At 43.3% G+C, this 21600-nt stretch overlaps 2 protein-coding genes across 5 annotated transcripts in view; both read right to left on the bottom strand.

Annotated features, from left to right (window-relative positions):
- Window positions 1–5280, bottom strand: part of LOC116869144 (aldehyde oxidase 2) — a 79950-nt gene extending 74670 nt beyond the window's left edge. The window contains exons 1-3 of the mRNA XM_032860124.1: window positions 5227–5280; window positions 3161–3218; window positions 912–1008 (exon numbers count right to left, since the gene is read on the bottom strand). Coding sequence (XP_032716015.1) covers window positions 912–1008; window positions 3161–3218; window positions 5227–5280 — 209 coding nt within the window. The remainder of the gene's footprint in view (window positions 1–911; window positions 1009–3160; window positions 3219–5226) is intronic.
- Window positions 5281–14182: 8902 nt separating this feature from the next.
- LOC116869143 (aldehyde oxidase 4-like) overlaps window positions 14183–21600 on the bottom strand; it is a 57072-nt gene continuing 49654 nt past the window's right edge. For 3 of the 4 annotated variants that reach the window (XM_032860122.1, XM_032860120.1, XM_032860121.1), the window contains 6 exons: window positions 21518–21570; window positions 21011–21125; window positions 20760–20825; window positions 18419–18604; window positions 16028–16195; window positions 14183–15189 (listed from right to left, as the gene is read on the bottom strand). In XM_032860122.1, the coding sequence (XP_032716013.1) occupies window positions 15136–15189; window positions 16028–16195; window positions 18419–18604; window positions 20760–20825; window positions 21011–21125; window positions 21518–21570 (642 nt within the window). In that variant the 3' untranslated portion in view covers window positions 14183–15135. Of the gene's footprint in view, window positions 15190–16027; window positions 16196–18418; window positions 18605–20759; window positions 20826–21010; window positions 21126–21517; window positions 21571–21600 lie in introns of those variants that run through there. The other variant, XR_004382969.1, reaches the window with a different exon arrangement.

Here is a 21600-nt window from a genome sequence, read left to right on the forward strand (position 1 = left end):
TGGAATCTGACCCTTAGTGAAAGGATGCAATCGTGGCCCAGGTCCCTGCTCAGCAAGGCTGGTCCAGCCCAGCAGTAGAAAAGATGTTAACTTCAGAGCCAGAAAATATGGGTTCAAGTCCTTGTTCTAGAACCTTCTCTGACCTTGAACAAGTCACTTTATCTCTTTAAGCCTCAGTTTCCTCATTTGTAAAATGAATGTTTTCTTAACCTGGGACACATAGATGTGTTGGTTTGGCTAGCAAATCCTGAGGTGGTGGATGAAAAGATCACTCCAGATACCTTAGTAGGAGAAAGGAGAAGGCAAGGTGGGGGAGGAGGGAACAAGATGCTTTAGTGGCGAAAGGTCCCAAGCCAAATTCTGCCCCCACCTTTATTGTTTAAGTTTATTTATTAAACTTTAATCATCAGGGCAATAGCATAGGGAGTAGAGTGTGAGGAGGACAAGCTGTGCTCGTGATAAGTGTGCAGACAGGGAGTAAGTGACCTCCAAAGACTAATGTTTCTCTGAAGTCAAGCATTTACTCCCTGGATGAGTACATTGAGCTGCAATGAGGATCCGGCTGTTTTCAGCCCAGAAACCTTAAAGGGGGCCCAGTTTTCTGGACATCCCTTCTTTGCTTTTCAACTGGTCTCACCAGGGAGGCATGTGTTTATTAAATCTTATGAATTCCTACATAGATGGGCCTTAAGAGGTCTATAATCTCCCGAAACTATGTATAACACAGGATTCGTTTATGTACCTTCTGAGGAGAGAGCTCATAGCTTTTATCTGATTTTTAGAGGGGTTAAAGGTCTAGAGAGGTTAGAGTCACATGATCTTAGAGACAGTTTGCTCTCCGATGGGAATATAAGCCTGGCCAAGAAACCAAGCCCCCCTGGCCTCTGACCTCTGGCCTCTGGGTTGGATACCTGATCTTCGCAGACAGCGGGTCGCACTTAGACACCATAACAGTGCAGGCCCCGCAGCCTCCTCTTCCGCAGGCGTATTTGGTTCCCGTGAGGCGTACTAGAGGGGCTGGTCAAGGAAAGGTTGTCATGGCACGCGTTACCCCCTATGGCTGCCTCCCTAGGGTGTCGCTAGTGAGGAAGGGGAAATGTAGGTCTGAGAATTCATTTCCTCGCCAGGTCTCAGTAAAGGCCACTCTAGATCCTATAAGTTGTGCGATACCAAACCCACTAACTTTTCCTGTCTGTTTTCTCACTTGCTAAGAGAGAAAGGTAATACCTACTTTATCTTCACGGGCTTATCATGAGCATCTTACAGGATGGTGGCTGTGAAAACCCTTTGAAAAGTCCTATTTCATTATAGGTATTCCGGGTTCCAATTTTGTAACTGGGAGAGAAGAGCATTTTTTTTTTTAAAGATTTTATTTATTTATTTGACAGACAGAGATCACAAGTAGGCACAGAGGCAGGCTGAGAGAGGAGGAAGCAGGCTCCAGGCAGAGCAGAGAGCCCGATGTGGGCCTCGATCCCAGGACCCTGAGACCATGACCTGAGCCGAAGGCAGAGGCTTAACCCACTGAGCTACCCAGGTGCCCCAAGAAGAGCATTTTTAGCAGTTCGATGTATTTTAGTTTTGTCCGTTTGTATTGTGTTTGTTTTGTTTTTTAATTATTTTATTTTTCCTTTTTAATTTTTTAAGTTTAAATTCAATTAATTAACATTAATATAGGATTAGTTTCAGAGGTAGAGCTGTGATTCATATGTCTTATATGATACTCATTGCTCATGATTCCGTCACGAGTCCTCCCTAATGTCCGTCACCCAGTTAGCCCATGCCCTCACCTGCTCTCCTCCAAGCAAACCTGTTTGTTTCCTATGATTAAGAGTCTTGTGGTTTGAAAACAAGTGAGTGAGCTTTGGCAAAAACTCTCATCCTTACTTTCAAATCCCACCTAAAGTGTCCCTCTGCTCTCGCTTGGTTGGAGCCCGAGCCCAAATCCAGGCTCAGACTCCATCCCCCTCTCTTTATTCCTCCTTCTTCCTACGTGTGGTCCATTTCCACCCCGTTTAGTTTTCGAGATTGGATGTAATTCATTAGACTCATTCAGAAGATTTCAGAATCACTGCTTTTTTTTTTTTTAAGCCATAGGGCTTATTCATGTAAATTAAGTTATAACATTAGATGCTTATCAGAGAGGCATGTAAATGAGCGGAGTGGGCTGCGTGGAACTGGAGAGCCTGTGGCCCACTCTAGGTAGGGCGCTAGGGACAGTCCCTTCTCTGTTCAGCAAAATGGCCACCACGCAGCAAAGACTATTCTCTTGTTTCTCATGAGAAGCTGAAAAATCTTGATTTTATAAAATATGAGACTTCCTAATTTTCAAACATTGATAACTAACTAAATACCATGTGGACTTTTAAGCAACACCTGTCCATGGGTGGACTCCATCCATTTATAATTTCTGCCATTTCTTTATTTACCTTTCATTTTCTCGGAGAGATACATTAGACTTACCACTTCAAACGTGTGGCACGGGGTTCCTGGGTGGCTCCGTGGGTTAAAGCCTCTACCTTCAGCTCAGGTCATGATCCCAGAGTCCTGGGATTGAGCCCCGCATCGGGCTCTCTGCTCAGCGGGGAGCCTGCTTCCCCCTCTCTCTCTGCCTGCCTCTCTGCCTACTTGTGATCCCTGTCTGTCAAATAAATAAATCAATCAATCAATCTTAAAAAAAAACCCAAAACCCAAACGTTTGGCATTATGAAGATCTAAAAAGGTCGGGAAATAGTAGGGAAAATCTCTCGTCAGAGAACGGATGGAGGGAAAGGCAATCTTTTCCCATGACACGTGCTCTTCCTGAATCTTGAGAATCTGGTTTCCTGCCAGGATGGGGTACAGGCAACACAGACCTCTATTACATAACCACCCTGCTGGGGATTTGGAGAGCCCTTAAAGAATAATTAGTGCTGAAGTAAGGAGCTTAGCTTCTATTTCATTGCTATTAAATCCAGATATAAGAAGCTCTGGGGAAACTTCATCCTCCCAAATAGCCCAATTAACTTAATATCCTTAAAACCACTGCCAAAAGCAAAGAGACAGCAAGGGCCAATGGGGCTGACTGGAGATGGAGAGGTTAGAATGTCTTTCACAATCACAGCAGGCTTAAGTTTTAAGGCAAACATAGACACTGCCCAGACTTTGATCAAAAGGATCCGGTTCTTTCGGAGGAAGGTCAGCAGAGTGACTTCTGGGTCCACATTCCTCTCTATCACCTGCGTTGGAAAGAGGAAAGAGAGTTATTATGGGGATCGAATGGGTGACCCAGGGTAATGTCTGCCATGGCCTGCTTGATTTGGGGGCTTGGGTATAATACTTTCATCTGCCCATTTATTTTTTGCTCTGAAGCCAAACAAGTTTGAGTGTACAGAGCTGGAGACTTACCAAGTAAGTGCGACAACAATGCTTTTATATGTGATTAGAATGGGGAACCACCACTGAGTAAGCCCCCACAGGGAGTTAACGTTCTTCATGTTTGCTCCACTACCTGTGTGTGTGGAATCTTCCAACTCAGTCTTTTGTACTCTTAGGATATTTGAAATTGGGAAGAGACTTGGATGCCGTGTGTGTGTGTGTGTGTGTGTGTGTGCGCGCGCGCGCGCGCGCGCACGTGCACAATAAAGGGTCCCGGAGGGAAGACATCTAGAGAGGAAGAGTTTCTCTTCCTGGCACCTCTGACACACCCCTAGTGGGGAGCACACATGATAACGAGGGATCTCAAGAGTTGGTGGCAGAGATGGGAGGTGGGGAGAGTTGCTGTCATCCTGAAGGGGTTCCTGAGTGTGCCAGTCCCCTCATGGCAGAGGAGCCAATGGTGAGACTTGTTGTCCCAGCTCAGGGCCCAGGGTGTCTCTGGTGGTGCACTAGAATTTTTCCCTCCCTCTCCTTGAAAAGTGGGGAGCTAGCGCTCAGAAGCCTGGAGGGATCTTCTTTGGTGCTTCTTTCCTACTTGCTTATTTTGGGACATTTCCTTTGATTTTATCTTAGAGGATCCTCTAAACACCTCCAGCCATGCTGGGGCATCAGAGGGAAGGAGACACAGTGGGCTATTAATGTTAGGGTCTACTTTTTTCCCTAGAAGAAAAACATGAACCTGTGTAGACCCCCCAAAGTAATTCTGGGCTCATGATTTTGGAGGGATTTGGAACAGAAAATAGACAAAGGAGCCTCCAAAGCCTAGGCGAGTGGAACAAGTGAGTTGGGACTCAGCTCATGAATGAAGCTTTGGGAGAATATATGGTGGCTGCTGGCTGTGGAGACTGGTTACAAGGGACATGATGAAACTATGTCCTATCTCCTTTCCTGGGGTGGGAGGCTGGACGTGGCCAAATCGCAGTTAGGTCTGTGGAGCTGGAATGCTGAGAGGCCTTGGAGGAGGTGGCAAGACCAAAGCAAAGCCACATCCTTTGGGAACTACAGAATGGTCCCCCTGAGAGCTAGAAGTTCCCAAGAAGAGGGTCCTGGAAGAGGGCACTGAGGGTCAATCAGCAGCCTGTGTGGATGGATGGTGAGCACTGACAGGGACTTGCTAGGGGACAGCGACAACGGCAGATCCCACTGTTCTTGTCATGTAGGTTCCCCTAGAACTTAGTTGTCACCTGGATTGAAAATTGACTGCAATTACATTTTGACAAATTCTGATTACTGAAGTCTTGACAGAAAAATTAAGTTAATAAATAGAAAAAATAAAGCTCTATTTCTTGTCCTCCTGAGCTTGAGGATCAAGATATGTTACTAGATACAGTGCTTCCAGGATATCAGGCCCAGTGCTAAGTGCTTTATAAGGACCTAGGGGATTCCTAATCGATGAAAGAAGCAACTCTATTTTAATCTTTTTAAGATTAAAGTTATAACATTCTATAAAAAGTTAAAGTTATAACAATCCATATATAGTATATATATTATATAAAGTTATAACAATCTATAACATAGTTACAGATCCTAGAGATGGGTCCTCTGAGGCTCAGGGAGGTGAAGTAACTCGCGTAAAGTTATGCAGTAAAGGGCAGAGCTGGATTCGAGGCCGGGGCACGCATGATTCACCCCGATGCTTTACCACCTCCCCAGATTCTCAGAAGCTGAGCCTTGGCTGAGTGGGCAAGAGGCCAAATTAGTGTGGGTTCCGAGTCCCTGGCTTCCTGTTCCTGACTGGACAAGAACTGCCCTCAAGCTGGTAGTTTCCTGCTGTCTCTGCAAGCCGCAGTAGAATCACCCAACACTTACCTTTCTCCCATTCACAAAGAAAACCAAGTCATCCAGCTTCGATGGGCAAGACATTGCACCTGTGAATAAACTTCGCCTTACAACTCTAAGCAAGGCTGTTCTTTGGCACCAGAGAAATGAGAATTTAGAGCCAAGCAACTGAAATCTCTCCCTGTGCAGAAGCAGGCAGCTTAGAGCCCCAGAGAGCAGGTCAAGGGGTGGAGACGTCCCTGCTTGTGGCCTTTTAAGTCTAGGGTACCCGTGTGGCCCAGCCTCTTCCTCTCCTTCCCACCAATCCCGGCTTCCATGCACATCCCACTCTTCTGGCTTTCTTGTGAGTTGAATGGCTTCAGTGTGTGAAAACCATAAACAACCACCTAAACTTGAACGGACTCTGCACACTCTCTCAGCCCCAGGAATATATTCTGGACAGATTTCATCCTTCTCAAAGAGAGCCAGAAGTGGGCTTTCTGAGACCTCGCACTTTTCCCGACTTTTTTCTTACTCTAGCTGCAGAAATGTCCTTGTAGGAATCACACGGATAAGTGTACTCTGTGCCCTAAAGTGGAGGGGTGGGATGTCACAATCACCCAGCCCCTCTCTACCCCAGCCCCACTTCCTCCCCACCCAAAGACTGCTCCATTGGGAGAGTGAGGTAGTCAAGGCAGCCATGAATAAAATGAAGAAATGAATAAAATGAGGCCGAGATATGAGAGATCGGTAGCTCAGGGACACAAAGAAAGTTAAGTGGCAAAGCAGGAACCCAAACCAAGATCTCTTGGTTTAAAACACCTTGAGTTTATAGACAAATTCCTTAATAAAAAGAAAAATATACTGTTTGATCTTTCTGAGCCTGTCCGTTTTGGTATGAGGTGATAAAATCAAGCCGTTCTTGTTCTTTCGGCTAAAGTAATGCCCAGGACTCGGCCTCACGTATGAGCAAAGCAGGTGGCTGCTCAACTGGACTGGTTTCAAGAGAGGAGGCAAGACCTCTCCTCTCCTAACGCTTCCTTCACAAGGGCCTGGAGCCTTGGCACACCATTGTTAGAGTCACTCCTTTGTCTTAAGATGGCCTCACCTTGTGACAGGGCCTCAGGCCAGAGACAGCAAAGACTTAGCACCCCTCTGATTTGGCCACCTGAGGATGATCCTCTTTCCTCCTTGGTCCACTTGTGGCTTCAGAATCCTGCCCACCACAGAACTAGTCCAGAAACACTCCTAACCAAATTTACAGTTCTAATGCCGAGGTTCCAGGCATCTTCCTACACCTGTGGAGACAGTGTTTGCACATGTGTTTCCACAGCGTGGAAACTTACGTGGAAATGGGGAGTGTATGCAGGTGTTTTGCATGTGTTAAGAAGTTGCTGAAGAAACCCACAACAGAGTCCTGAGAGGGGATGTTGGAGATCATGCTGTGAATTAGGTATGACCTATAGGTCAGTGTTTTTGATCACGTCACTCCTGCTAAAAATACCTTCAATAGCTCTCCAAGGCCTGGAACATCAGGTCCTAACTCCTTAGCCCAGGGTGCAAAGCCTTCCATAGTCTGTCCTTGTTTCAGGCCTCAGATTGCGTGCTTTTCAAAAAAATCTCACGCTCCAGGCAAATTACTCTTTTCATTGACATTTTTCTGCTTAAACATGACATTGCTCTACTCAAAATCTTCCAATGGCCTCTCAGAGCACTTAGCAAAACTCCATATGATTTCCATGGAGGTTCCATGGGACTAGCCCTGCCCACCTCTCCAAGCGAATCTTCAACCACTTCCTCCCTTGTTTGTAATCCCTGCTATGTTGGTCTTCCCCTGGTTCTTGAACATGCGGAATTCTTTCCTATCCCAAGACCTTGGTGAGTGTTAATCATTAGGCTCAACTTCTCTTCTCTTCTGTTAGACACTGGCATGGCTGGTGTCTTCTTGCTGTGGGGGTCTGAGCTCTTCCCCGATCTCTCAGTCTGCAGTAGTATCTCTAGCACTCTCATTTCCACCACGCTGATTCATTTTCTTCAGAGCACCTGTTGTTACCTGACACGGACACTTGCTCACCTTTCTAATTGCCTTGTCTACTAGAACATAATCTCCACGAGGGTTTAAACATTACTTTCAACTCATCACTGTATCCTAGAATATGTAAATTCCCACATAATAAATGCCCAGTAAGTATTTGTTAAATGACTGAAGGCTTTCCCATGTCTGAAATCATAACAACCCTGTTTCTATCCTGTTATGACTGCCCTCCCTCCTTCTTTAACTACTATCAAAAAGCAACATTTAACTTCCTCTCCTTTTTTAAAAATTTTATTTTATTTACATTCAATTAACATATAGTGTATTATTAGTTTCAGAAGAGATCAGCGATTCATCAATTGTATGTGACACCAAGTGTTCATTACATCACGTGCCTTTCGTAATGTCCGTCACCTAGACTTCTGTCCATTTCTTAACTGGATTATGTGTTATTTGGGTGTTGAGTCTGATAAATTCTTTATAGACTTTGGATATTAATCCTTTATCTGATAAAACTTTTGCAAATATCTTCTCCCATTCTGTAAGTTGTTTTTTGGTTTTGTGGACTGTTTTCTTTGCTGTGGAAAAGCTTTTTATTTTGGTGAAGTCCCAATAGTTCATTTTTTAAAAAATGTATTTATTAGGCACACACAGAGAGGTCACAAGTAGGCAGAGAGGCAGGCAGAGAGAGAGGGGGAAGCAGGCTCCCTGCTGAGCAGAAAGCCTGATGCGGGGCTCCATCCCAGGACCCTGAGATCATTACCTGACCCGAAGGCAGAGGCTTAACCCACTGAACCACCCAGGTGCCCCCCAATAGTTCATTTTTGCCTTTTTTCCCTTGCCTTTGGAAACATGTCTAGCAAGAAATTGCTGTGGCTGAGATCAAAGAAGTTGCTGCCTGTGTTCTCTTCTAGGATTTTGATGGATTCCTATCTAACATTTAGGCCTTTTATCCATTTTGAGTTTATTTTTGTGTATGATTTAAGAAAATGGTCCAGTTTCATTCTTCTGCATGTGGCTATCCAGTTTTTCCAACATCATTTGTTGAAGAGACTGTCTTTTTTCCCATTGGATATTCTTTCCTACTTTGTCAAAGATTAGTTGACCACAGAGTTAAGGGTCCATTTCTGGGTTCTCTATTTTGTTCCATTGATCTATGCATCTATTTTTGTTCTAGTACCATATTGTCTTGATGATCACAGCTTTGTAATAGAGCTTGAAGTCTGGAATTGTGAAGCCACCAACTTTTGTTTTCTTTTTCAACTTTCCTATGGCTATTTGGTTTTTTTTCTGGTTCCATACAAATTTTAGGATTTCTTCCAGCTCTGTGAAAAATGTTGATGGTATTTTGATAGGTATTGCATTGAATGTATAGATTGTCCTGGGAAGCATAGACATTTTAGCAATATTTGTTCTCCCAATCCATGAGCATGGCATGTTTTTCCATTTCTTTGTGTCCTCCTCAATTTCTTTCATGAGTGTTCTATAGTTTTCAGACTATAGATCCTTATTCTCTTCGGTAAGTTTCATTCCTAGATATCTTATGGTTTTTGGTGTGATTGTAAATGGGATCGATTCCTTAAGTTCTCTTCCTTCTGTCTCATTGTTAGTGTATAGAAATGCGACTAATTTCTCTGCATTGATTTTATGTCCTGCCACTTTGCTGAATTCTTGTAGGAGTTCTAGCAATTTTGGATTGGAGTCTTTTGGGTTTTCCACATAGAATATCATGTCATCTACTAAGAGTGAAAATTTGACTCCTTCTTTCCCTGTTCGGATGCCTTTTATTTCTTTTTATTGTCTGATTCCTGAGGCTAGGACTTCTGGTACTATGTTGAATAGCAGTGGTGATAGTGGACATCCCTGCTGTGCTTCCCACCTAGAGGAAATGCTCTTAGTTTTTCCCCATTGAGAATGATATTCACTGTGGGCTTTTTGTATATGGCTTTTATGATATTGAGTTATGTTCCCTTTGTCCCTACACTGTGAAGTGTTTTAATCAAGAAAGGATGTTAAAGTCTGTCAAATGTTTTTTCTGTCTCTATTGAGAGGATCATATGGTTCTTGTCCTTTCTTTTATTTATGTAGTGTATCACATTGATCGATCTGTGGATGTTGAACGATCCTTTCAGCCTGGGAAGAAATCCTACTTGGTTGTGGTGAATAATCCCTTTATGTACTGTTGGATCCTATTGGCTAGTATCTTGGTGAGAATTTTTGCATCCATGTTCATCACGGATATTGGTCTGTAATTCTCCTTTCTGATGGGACCTCTGTCTGGTTTTGGGATCAAGGTAATTCTGGCCTCACAGAAAGAGTTGGGAAGTTTTCCTTCCATTTCTACTGTTTTTGAAACAGCTTCAGAGAAATATGTATTACTTCTTCTTCTTTAAATGTTTTGTAGAATTCCTCTGGGAAGCCACCTGGTCCTGGACTCTTATTTGTTGGGAGATTTTTGATTAAGGCTTCAATTTCTTTGCTCATTATGGGTCTGTTCAGGTTTTCTATTTCTTCCTGTTTCAGTTTTGGTAGTTTATATGTGTCTAGGAATGCATCCATTTCTTCCAGACTGCTTAATTTGTTGGCATATGGTTGCTCATAATATGTTCTTATAATTGTGTTTTTTTGGTGTTGGTTGTGATCTCTCCTCTTTCATTCGTGACGTTATTTGGGTTTTTTCTCTTTTCTTTTTAATCTTGATCAAGTCTGGCTAGGGGTTTATTAATCTTACTGTTTCAAAGAACCAGATCCTAGTTTCATTGATCTGTTCTACTATTCTTTTGGTTTCTATTTCATTGATTTCTGCTCTGATCTTTATTATTTCTTTTCTGCTGGGTTTAGGCTTTATTTGCTGTTCTGTCTCCACCTCCGTTAGGTATAGGGTTAGGTTGTGTGCTTGAGAGCTTTCTTGTTTTATTTATTTATTTATTTATTTGACAGACAGAGATCACAAGTAGGTAGAGAGACTGGTTGGCAGGTGGGGGGCGGGAAGCAGGCTCCCTGCTGAGCAGAGAGCCCGATGTGGGGCTCGATCCCAGGACCCTGGGATCATGACCTCAGATGAAGGCAGAGGCTTTAACCCACTGAGCCACCCAGGCGCCCCAGCTTTCTTGTTTCTTGAGAAAGGCTTGTATTGCCCTATACTTCCCTCTTAGGACCACCTCTGCTATATCCCAAAGGTTTTTGAGCAGTTGTGTTTTCATTTTCACTCTTTCTTCTTTCTATCAAATCTAAAAGCACCTGCAGATCCAAACAACTGCTTCTTTTACTTAAATTTTAATAAACCAGGAACTGGGAAACTAGCCTCTTATCTGCCACTAACAGTTCGTTTTCTACTTGATGTATCTCATTTTCCCGATTAGGTAGCAAGCTCTTGGAAGTTAGAACAGCTGGTTGTATCCCCCACAGTTGAATGACAACTTGGCTACTGAGGGAATGGATATATGCTTGGTTGGTCACCCAAGATACTTTTAAGTGAAGGAAGCATCAGTGACTCATTCATTCATTCACCCAGTGGGTACTGACATACCATTAAATATTTATCATTGTGAGAAGCATGGAGCAGGGGAATTAGCTTTGTTTGGTGGAGGGGGATCAGGGAAGGCCTGAGGAAGGTACATATAGTCCTGACAGGTGAGTGGTAGCTGATTCTGTGAGATCTAAGAATGGAGGGGAGGCAGCCTGGGGAGAGAAAAAGTGGAGACAGAGGATGTCCTTATGGCTGCTTCCACTTAGGGAAAAACTGACACAGGGATTGTTTTTCAGGGTTCACAGTCCATTCACCACCTGGCTCTGCCCCTAGGAGAGGGAAAGTAGGGAACACCAAGAGCTCATGGTTTCCATTGACAGAAGCACGCACACTGACGACGAAAAGCATGGATCATGGGGTTTCATAATACTTATAGGAATAAATCCTTCAGTGTCAACATAAAATACAAGCATTTAACATAGAAGAACAGAACAGTCTTAGGTACTAAGGTGTGACTATGGTATTAGATTTGGAAGATACAAAAGTAGTTTGGATTACAGAACCAAACACATTAATTGCTGGGAAACTGAAATCTGACCTTGAATGGCTTTAGAGAAGTGTTTTCCAAACTTGTTTCAGCCAAAACTTTTGTTCGAATGAAATCTTATAAAGTGTAAACAAATTAATCAAAAGGGTTACTGCTTAGCCCAGAGGGCTGAGGGTGAGGCCCGAAGTCATTTGATTTTCTCTCCTTCAGAAGGCCCCAGGGCTCTGGGGAACTCAGTGTAAAAATGACTGGCTGCAGAGTGAACAAAAGGTTGCCCCACAGTAAGAAGGTAGCATGCAGTCTCTGCCAAGGTTTTCTGACTCTCAGATCTTAGTCAAGACAAAGGAAAAGAAGCCACCACTGCTTTTTTCTTTTTTCCTTTATGAAAACGGAATGCTAAATTTCTTAACTTTAAAATGGATTATTCTGGTAAGAGAAACTTGACATATATTGACCGATGAAATTCTATGTTTGTTACAAAAAGCAAGTCTTAAGGCTTACATCAAAAAGTCCCTATTACCCAATAGAAGAATTGATATTAGATGTGACACTGCCCTCCCCAGCAATCCAAACAAACCCATTTCTGAAGAAAAACCTGCAATAAATCCTGTTCAAGGATATAAATGGAATAGTACTGGCCATGACTTCAGTGTCCCTAGGGTGTTGCCCTCTATGGTGAGCTCTTCAAAACCTCAGCGCAGAACACAGGCAAGAGGACCAATGGGGACCAAGTGGGTGGAGCAAAATATCCTCTTCTCTCCTGGATAAAGACCACCCCACCTGAGGAAAAGGATCAAACAATAAGGTAATTCAGATGGAAAGGGAAAGGGGAGAAGAAGTCCAAGTGGATAGGGCAGGCTATTAGGGAAAGCAATATAAATGCTAAAGAGTCATAGAGTAAAGGAAATTCAATTAATAGTCTGGAACTAAAACAGACCACAGCCTCAACAACTTAAGGGTTGGGGGTCGCTGGGGAGAGGGGAAAGTAAAAGTTACAAAAGTATTATTTTACTGGGGCAAAGGGTAGAAATATAACGACAGATACAGCAGGAGGCCAGGAGAGTAACTTTTCATCGGGGAATACTGGTATCTTTTTTCCAAATAGTGGTAGAGAAATATGTGTTTGTTTCTCAAAGTAAATGGAAATGTAGAACTAATGGTATAGTAGAACCTCAAGTAGAGGTTCTCAAGTAGAACCTTAAGAAATGAAATTACTCATCTCTGAACAAACCAGCAAAAATAATGAAAAGATGGAAAGCATAGTTTAAGATACTTTGTATTATGTATTTGATACATGATACCGTCAAAAAATAAAATTCAACAGAGTAAACTTAAGGATCTAACTGGCTTTATGCAACAATTCATGAATTGGGCAGCGTCCCATCTAGCAGATAGAAGGGAGCCCCCTCTGGGTCTGCCTCAGGGGCAGAGAGTCTCCTTCCTCAAGGCCGTGCCCTTCCTGGGGCAGCCCCACCTTGACTGAGTGACTGAGGGGTACACAGACCTGTCCATTTCAGCCTAAGGAGGTTAAGTCCTGGGGGCAACACTTGCTCCAAGGCTCCATGCTGAGTTCTTGATGCCTCCAGGGTCTTGCTTGATTTCTCCCTCTGCCCCACTCTGCTTTTCCAACCTTCCTGTCTCAGGTGTCGATCCCTGAAAACCATCCTGCTCCCCATACTCTGTCTGGGCTTCTGCTTCCAGCAAACTCAACCTATGATTCCAAGTGTTCTGATACTGCGAGGAATTCTGCCAATTTATGTCATTGAAAGCAGCAAGTGCAGAGGATTTAAAGACTTTTTCCTTAAAAGAAACAATGGAGATGTCTCAGGCCTCCCATCCCAGCCCTCTTTGATCAATCCCATTTCAAAAACCTGAGTGCATGTGAGAGTCTGCGTTCAAGACGCTAAACAGAAATCAAATCCTTCCCCATTACTATTCGCTCAGCTCCATTTGCCCCGTGTTTTCGTAAGACTGTACGAGGCTGGTCTGTCATAAACTTTTGGTCCAGGAGAAGTAAGACACCCTTGGCCTCACAGGTTGAATGGAGCAAGGAAGAGTACAACAAGTGTGGACCTGCCACACGTTCTTTCTCTTCCGATGAACATTTATTGAACGCACAATTAAGCAATAGCCATGGCAAGTTTCTAAGTAAAAAGCAATGGCAGTTTTGCCCAAAGTTAATAATGATCATGTGTTTTAACCATTGAAAGGGCTCTTGACCATTTACGGATCACTGGTTAGAAAGATCAAATCTTACACTTCTGTGCAACTGTCACTGTGATAACACTTTAAAAGAGACAGTCAATAATTAAATTTTAAGATACTTATCTAAATTAGTATTATGGATTAAGTTTTAATATAAAGGATGCTAAAAATTATCAAATTTAAAGGGCATTAGAATGTTAATCCTATGTTTAGAAATTGCTATCCTGTAAAATGTACTACTTGTGTAAATACTCTATCCCAAACCCCAATTCTTCAAGTTCATTAAGTACTGCTGAAGTGATCAGACTTATTCTGTAAAAATTCAATTTCTGTTTTTTCAGTGGCTTTGACCACATGGTCTGTGAGTACAATACTTTTTAAATTAATTTGTGTCTGTGATAAATGTCTTCCTCTTTTACTGCTAGAAAAATAAACCAGTAATCCTATTTTTCTGTCTGGCACGATGAGTTTGTGTGGGCTGGGTTCTAGGCAAACTAAATTATTGGGTGAATTTAAACAGACATTTAAAAATATGCGTACAAACACACACACACACACACACACACCCCTCCTAGAATAAAAGACACTGACTGGTGAGACTTTTCTTTGGAAAGAAGCCTTTCCTTTCCCCTGCCAGCCTTCTCTTCCCCCAGTCTGGTCTCAAACACACGTGAACAGTCATTCACGCTTTTTCTTCTACCACAAAGTTTCTGTGAATAAATGCAGAGCTTTAATATCTAGCACACAGATCCCAACAAGTGATTCAGTTTGTTTATTTTGTTTCAAACCTCATAGGGGCCGAACATCTTCTCTGGCATAACCCTGCACTTCCTTTGGAAAATGCAATGCAAAATGGCTAAGAAGTAACTGAAAACAACCAAACCAAAGCCCTGAGGATTTCAGTGCTCCTCTGAAATGGCAAAAGGAAGGTGCTGCCGATCTCATCTTTCAGACACTGAGCCAAATCAAGGGGCTGCAGAATGATTTGAGATCACTGTTTCTACTCTGTGTGGTTTCCCGGGAGAGGAAGACACTACCACGAGCATAGCTCATGGCAGATGAGGACCTGCTGGAGGCTCTGGACAGTTTACACCCCTAAGCCTCATCTAACAGGCAGCATGGGAGTGGCAGGAGCCTGAGGATTGTGGTGGGCTTGTAGTGCTGGAGACCACAAGAGCTAATTACGGGCATTTCTTCCAACCTCATGTTCAGAGACCTCATTGTTAGTGGCCTGGAACTGGCCGGGTGGGTTTGTTCACATCACAGAAATTGGCAACCACTATCAGTCACGAATTTTTCCAGGTGAGCTGGTTATCACCATCACACCATCGGCTTTGGGGATCCAATCCTGAGAGTTTTGGGGGTAGATGATTTATGAGCGATCAGATTTCTGAAGACTAAACCACGAGCAGTTTCTCGAGTTGTTCCATGGGAATGGAAACTCTGCCATGTTTTAAAATCATGATGTTGTAGATCTTCAGGATAATGGAAATAATAAGGAGGATTTTTGATTCTAAGCTTTATTATATCTTTTGGTAAAAATTTATGTCCTAAAACATAATCACGCAGCGACCTAAACCACAGAGAATAGCTGAAAGATACTAAAATTATCCTTGACAAGCAGGAGCCAATCTATACTTGTTCTGGTTTGACAATTTTAAGGTCAATCATGTATTCTTTCATTTTCTAAGAGAAATGTAGTATTTAAGACACACGGATGGACCAAGGTGTAAATGCTGAAGGATCATCTCTAGGAATCTAAAAAAAAAAAAAAAAAAAAAAAAAGGAAGATAATTATTAGTAAAATGTTATATATGCAAAATGTGTAATTCAGAAGAAAACCTGTTTTTTAAAAAAGAAAAACCCAATGTCTGTTTTATTCTTATCAAAAATATATAGTTTTCCTATTCCTTTCAATCCTTGAGTCATAAATCTCTTTATCTTCATAAACTTCTTATGTTTGGGATAAGATGCATCTTATTCAGAAGCCCTGTACTTTCAAAGGCATAAAGTGCAATCCAGTTTTAAACTAGCCGTTCAGTTAGGGCTGCAGTAAGCAGTTCAATATAGGAACAGTCTCTGGTGATAGTTCTAGACATATTTTCAGCAGCTGGAAAATGAAACTGTGTTCTATTTGTGTGTCATTACAAGGTATATCAAAGAGTGCCCAGTGACTTTGATATTTTAATTTAAATTGTTTTTACCAGTTTGCTTAACAAATGCTTTCTGAATAATTGACCAGATCCGATATCTATTTCATCCCGTTTAGTTATTAAGGTGATCACAATACCACCTCAACTGCATTTTGATCAAGTGTTTCAAGAAGTTAGCTACCATGTGGATTTGCTACTAGCGTTAGCTCCACTGAGTCTGCTTTTCTTTGGGGTCTGAAACAAGCCAACATGTGAAGAGTTTTGCTCACCTTGCAGTTACGTTACAGTATATAGGCAGTAGCAGGTAAAGGCAGAGTGAGAATTTTCACTGGAAAAGATGAACCTGCCCTGGGGTTTTGTCATGGTGACCAAATCCATACTAAGAACCTGAAAGCCCATGTACGCGGTGATTACCACAAGGACCTCCCCTCACCCCCCCTTACCATGTCAGTAAATTGATCCACACAAGTCATCCTAATAAACTCAGGAGTTGCCGGGCTCTTCAGGTTGAAGGTCTTGGTCAGCCCCCTCTCTTCGCGGGCAGCAGTCACTGCATCAAAAATGGCGAACAACACGGAGGATCCCAAGAACACTGCAGTCTCACCCAACCCCTGAGAGGAAGGTAAAAGGCTGTCAGAAATGCACTAGTTTGAGTACATACACACACACACACACACACGCACGCACGCACACTCACCTCTTCTGGTGAGTATGGAATACTTAAAATGGAGTATGTCTGAATTGCCAGAACCAAATGCCCCCCATGCTGATTTGTGTGTGGAGTCCTCCTCAAAGTCGCTCATGAAGATGTTATAGGACATCAGGATAGTGGGGCAGCTAAAACCTCCAGCTCCTTTGCCCAGGTAAAGTCTTAAAGACCAAAGCCCTTGGTGCCCTCTAGAATATTCCACTTTGGGTTCCAGACCATTTTTGTTTAACTCAAAACCCAAACAAAACAACCGCAATTTTTGTAGCTGAGCCTAAACGACAGGGAGGGGATCAACTCTAAAGAGTGACCTGTTGAAGTTGTTTGTGTGCTAACATCCCTGGTGCGTGCTGGATGTTTCTGAACTAATAGTGTAGTGGCCATTATATTTTGAATGATTCATCAATGCTTCTTTGAACTGATTTTTCTTCTTTCTTCCTTCAAAGTCATCTGGTCTGTGGTCTGTGCTCAGGGCCTCAGTGGAGAGATTGGCCTTTATCTCCAAGCAAATAAAGCCTATCCCTGGCTTTGATTTCACCTCTAAAGCAAATGCAGAGGGAGATGTAGAGCTGGTAGAAGAAAGGGTTTCCTCTGAAGTGAGGAGGAGGGGAGCAAAAAGGTCTTATGTCCTATTTGGAGCAAACTGGCAGGGAGGTGGCTAGACCCTAAAAGGCAGGATTGTACCCTGTGTCAGGATGGTCTCTAGAGACGCTCCTGGTGCAGAAGTAGAGATAGAGGCCATTCAGACAGGAAGTCTTGTCTTCTTCCCAATCTTGACCTACTTAAAGAAGGAGAGGAAATTTCCTGAAAAATCTAAGGTTAGCCTACCATCTGTCTGGCCAGATGTGGGCTCAGAATAGAACTTAAGTTGGGGGAAGTTGTGTTTTTTTGTGCACTTGTATTCAAGAATCCTCACCAGAGGTCTTTATGGGCCAATCAGAGCCCATATGCTCCAGGGAACAAAGACTCGATACCTCTTAGATCAGCAGCTATTTACAGCTCAGAGCAAATAGTGAGAAACTCATTTGAAAGCCTGTTCCAGTTTGGGGAGGTGTGGAGAGAGGCAGACAAATAAGAGAGAACTGAGTCTGGAGGATATGCGAGAAGGGTACAGAAAGTAGAGTTCTGGGCTGGTAAAATTTGCCTACAATTTCGGTTTTATCTCATAGTGGCACTTAGCCTAATGACTTAAGATATTTGACTCTTCCTTGACCTTTCTTGTTTTTTTTTTGTTGTTGTTGTTTTTTTTTTAAGATTTTATTTATTGATTTGACAGACAGAGATCACAAGTAGACAGAGAGGCAGGTACAGAGAGAGGGGGGGAAATAGGCTCCCCGCTGAGCAGAGAGCCCAATGCGGGACTCGATCCCAGGACCCTGAGATCATGACCTGAGACGAAGGCAGAGGCTTAACCCACTGAGCCACCCAGGTGCCCCTGACCTTTCTTGTTTTGATTAAATTTGTTTCATGCTAGCTTTCATGAGGGAAGAGTCTTCTCGGTCTTCTAGAGTCAGTGAGCACCACTTTGCCATGAATTTGCTTTTCTTTTCCCTTTTCCTGCTGGGATTTTCAATTCAAAGGAGTAAGCAAATTCAGGGGGCATTATATTTTGAATGAGTCACCAATGCTTCTTTGTACTGATTTTTCTTCTTTCTTCCTTCAAAGTACTCTGGTCTGTGGTCTGTGCTCAGACCATTATTTCTTGAAATAATTGTTACAGACCGAACTGTGCTCCCTCAAAATTCATATGTTGAAGTCCTAACCCCCTACCTCAGGCTCTGACCATATTTGGAGATAAGGTCTTTAAGGAGGTGCATTAAGTTAAAATGAGGTCTTTAGGATGGGCCCTATTCCAACATGACTGGTGTCTTAACAAGAAAAGGAAATTAGGCCATACAGAGAGAGACATCAGACATGTGCACTCAGAGGGGACGACTATGGGAGGACACAGGGAGAAGGTGGCCATCTGAGTCCAGAGAGGCCTTGGAAGAAAGCAAACCTTGATTTGACTTACGGCCTCCAGTACTGTGAGAAAATGTATCTGTTATTTAGGTTGTTTAGGTCACCCAGTGTGTGGTACTTTGTTATGGTAGCCCTACGAACTAACATAGAGGTCTTGTGTTCTTACCTTGGACGAGTAGATGGCTATGGGATTTCGGGAACGCAACAAAGTGATATAGAACTCTTCTGGTATCTCAGTGACAGTTGGGATTTTGTAGTCATCTGGACTTCGAGAGTAGAGGACACCTTCCGGGGAATATTTCAGTTCCTCTGTGGTGTACAACCCCATGCCTTGTATAAATGCTCCTTCAATCTACAGGCAAAAATTTCACAGTTTATAAGTATACGATATTGATTGAAGAACTACTCCAATGTGACTGAAAATGGAACCATTTCTCTGGACCATAGTGAGTCATCCTTGACAGCCTGGGGTGGGTTTACAAAGGGTCCTGCAGGGTCTGGTGCTTCTCATCTTGCCTGGCCTCATTCTTAGTTTTTCTTGCCCAAGTGACCCACCCTCCAGGTACCTGACTCTTGGTAAGTTCTGGGTAATTCTCAAGCCCACCAGATTCATTTGGACCGCCAAGTCTTTGTACTGTGGTTTCTCCTGACTCTCTTCACTTCTCCCCATCTCAGGTTGTCCCCCTGGAGAATTCCTAGTCATCCTCCAAGTTCCTGCCTATTTGGAGCCTTTTGGATCCTCCTACCACCTCCTGGGTGGATTTAGGACTTACTTCCTCCCGGCTCACTGTACCTTGAACACATTCCCCCATCATAGTGGCTTTCAGAGAGTGTTTCCTCTGCTCACCTCTTCCTCCTCTCTCTCTCTCATGTGTATGAGCATTTGGAGGCCGTGGCCTTCTTGTATTCTATTATTAACATGAGGCCTGGTACATAGGTTCTTAATAAATGTCTGTTGAATTAGATGAAAAAGAAGCTAACATTAAAGCAACATGAACTAGAATGAATAGAACACTGTAGGTTATTATAATATCTGTATTTCTTTACTTCCCTTTATAAAAGTTATCATGGAGAGTAGATAAATGTTAAATAAGATGGGATGGAAAAAACTTATATTAAGTTAAATATTTTTTATTAAAAGTCATTTTGAGTTCTATTTACAAACAAATACGCTAATACGCTCTAGGAAAAAGGATTAAGGGGTGTCTGCCTGGAGGTTAAAGAATTGAAGGAGAATTACAGTTTGCATTTTATTGAAAATGCAAAATTAAGGAATAAGGTATACAAATCTAAATTTTATATTTGGATATTTCCAAATGCTTATTCCTAAAGGAAAAGACCGAAGTCTAAGAGATCAAGTCTAATATACTTATTTTCTTCCCTTTCCTGATGAGACAAATGGAGGGTTTCCTTAATCATGACATCGCCCTTTCTGCCTTTGCTTAAAAGATAAAGAAGCAGAAAGGATCTGGGAGGAGTGGGTAAGACAGGGAAGGGGAGTCGAGGACTGGGTGAGCTGTGGCTCTCAAACTTTATAAGCTTAAGATGAATTTCAGGTGCAGGTTAAATGTGCCTGTTTCTGTCTCAGCCCAGCAAAGTTAAGACAGACCAAGTCTAAGCCTGGGCTGAATTCCTGGGTACAGGAATCCATGTTTCCATAAACACTTACAAGTACTTCTGTTGCAGAGTCTGAGGGCCATATCTTGAAAAGCACAGAGGGATCAATAAAATTGTTCCTTATAAAGCCCAACGGCCAACCCAGGTAAACCAGTCTCTTAGGACTTAGGATGCTGGGAAGCTGTTGGCAGATGAAAGCACCAGGTGTCTGTCAGGTGTGATGCCAAGCTGCTCAATGGCTCCAGTATGCTCCTCAGGTGGACCCCGGGGACCAGCTGTCTTGCCTCACTAGGGGGGCCGGTTAGTAGGTCTGGCCGGGGCTGAGGTGGCTGGTCTACCGGCTCCACCTTCAGTAACAAGGCTAGAAAAAAAGCAAAGCTACACCAACAGGTGGAAAGCTTTTAACTCAAAGTTTAAAAAGACTTTTCGGCGCCTTAGTTTTATTGTTTGTGGGATCAAAATCAGAATTAAATTCGGCAGAAGGCAAAAAATTATGCTTAAGTATTTCTCTCTCTTTTCTATTTCCCTAAATTGCAATCTGTTTAAATTTAATATTAATATGAATACTAATGGAACTTTATTATTATGTATTTATTAGTGTTCCCTAATTACAAACATGTTAATATTCATGAGAAAAATCAGAAGGCACGGAGAATTATAAAGCAGGCTAAGTCACACGTATTCCTGCCCTACAAAGACAATGATTGTTAACTTTTTCTTGTATTTTCCTCCAGTATTTCATCTATTTGTGTGCGCGTGCGCGTCAGATACTTAGTGTATAGCAGAGAACTTGCACCAGGTATAAACAACCCTGGAGAATTCTGGGAAATACTTTTCTGAATGGAACCGACCAAAAGTTCCCGTGGTCAGAGCATGCTGGTATCACTCACCTGTCCGACGTCCACGGCTGGGTTTATGCTGAAAGCAGCATCCACGAAGATGTCAGTCCTAAGGAGCTGTTCCAAGAGAAAATACACAGTGGAAAATAGGGTTTATTTAAAATAGCTCTTTACTGCAATTGGCTGGCTGTCCCTCGTTTTTCCGCCTGCAGGATCAAGTTGATTATCACGGACGGCACGACAAGCACGTCAGTGTTTGTGTCTACACGATGCAGAGGGCGAACACAAATACTGCTCTTTACCTTATGAGCCCCGGTCAGACAGTCCACTTCAACCTCCGAACAGGCCGCTCCATACACATAGTACGCAAAGGGCTCACCCTTCTCCTTCTCCCAGTCCATGTGAGTCTGGTAGCCTCTGAGAAGAGAAAAGGAAAGGCCCTTTTCCTCATAGTGGTCTCATCGCCTCCTGCGCTGTGGGGCCTGGGGAGGGAGGGGGCACCCACCCCGTGGCTGCCGGCCTCCCTCCCCTTCTTCAGCAAGCGGGGGTGCGGTCAGAGCTGTACGGGTTCCACTGCAGGCCCGGGGAAAAGGCCGGCAGCGTCTGGGCCCGACCCTCCAGCAGGCAGTTACTGGAATGGGTCCCCGCGTGTGTGAATAGCTGTGGGGGCCTCCCAGCCGGGAGCCAGCACGGAGGGCCAACAGCGGGCACCGCGCAGGGCCCCCCAGGCATCCGGCACCTGTTCGCACTGCTGAATGTGCGCTGTCTCTGCCCAGCTATGACCCAACCCGAAGTAAAATGTCCTTTACTGGAAATATCCAGCCGCTGAGAGACTGATGGATTCTGTGAAGGCTTCTGTAATCTGGAAGAGATGGTTGGTTACAAAGAGACA

The sequence above is a fragment of the Lontra canadensis genome, unplaced genomic scaffold (genome assembly GCF_010015895.1).
Source record: "Lontra canadensis isolate GAN:19392208 unplaced genomic scaffold, GSC_riverotter_1.0 scaffold18, whole genome shotgun sequence".
Classification (NCBI taxonomy): Eukaryota; Metazoa; Chordata; class Mammalia; order Carnivora; family Mustelidae; genus Lontra; species Lontra canadensis.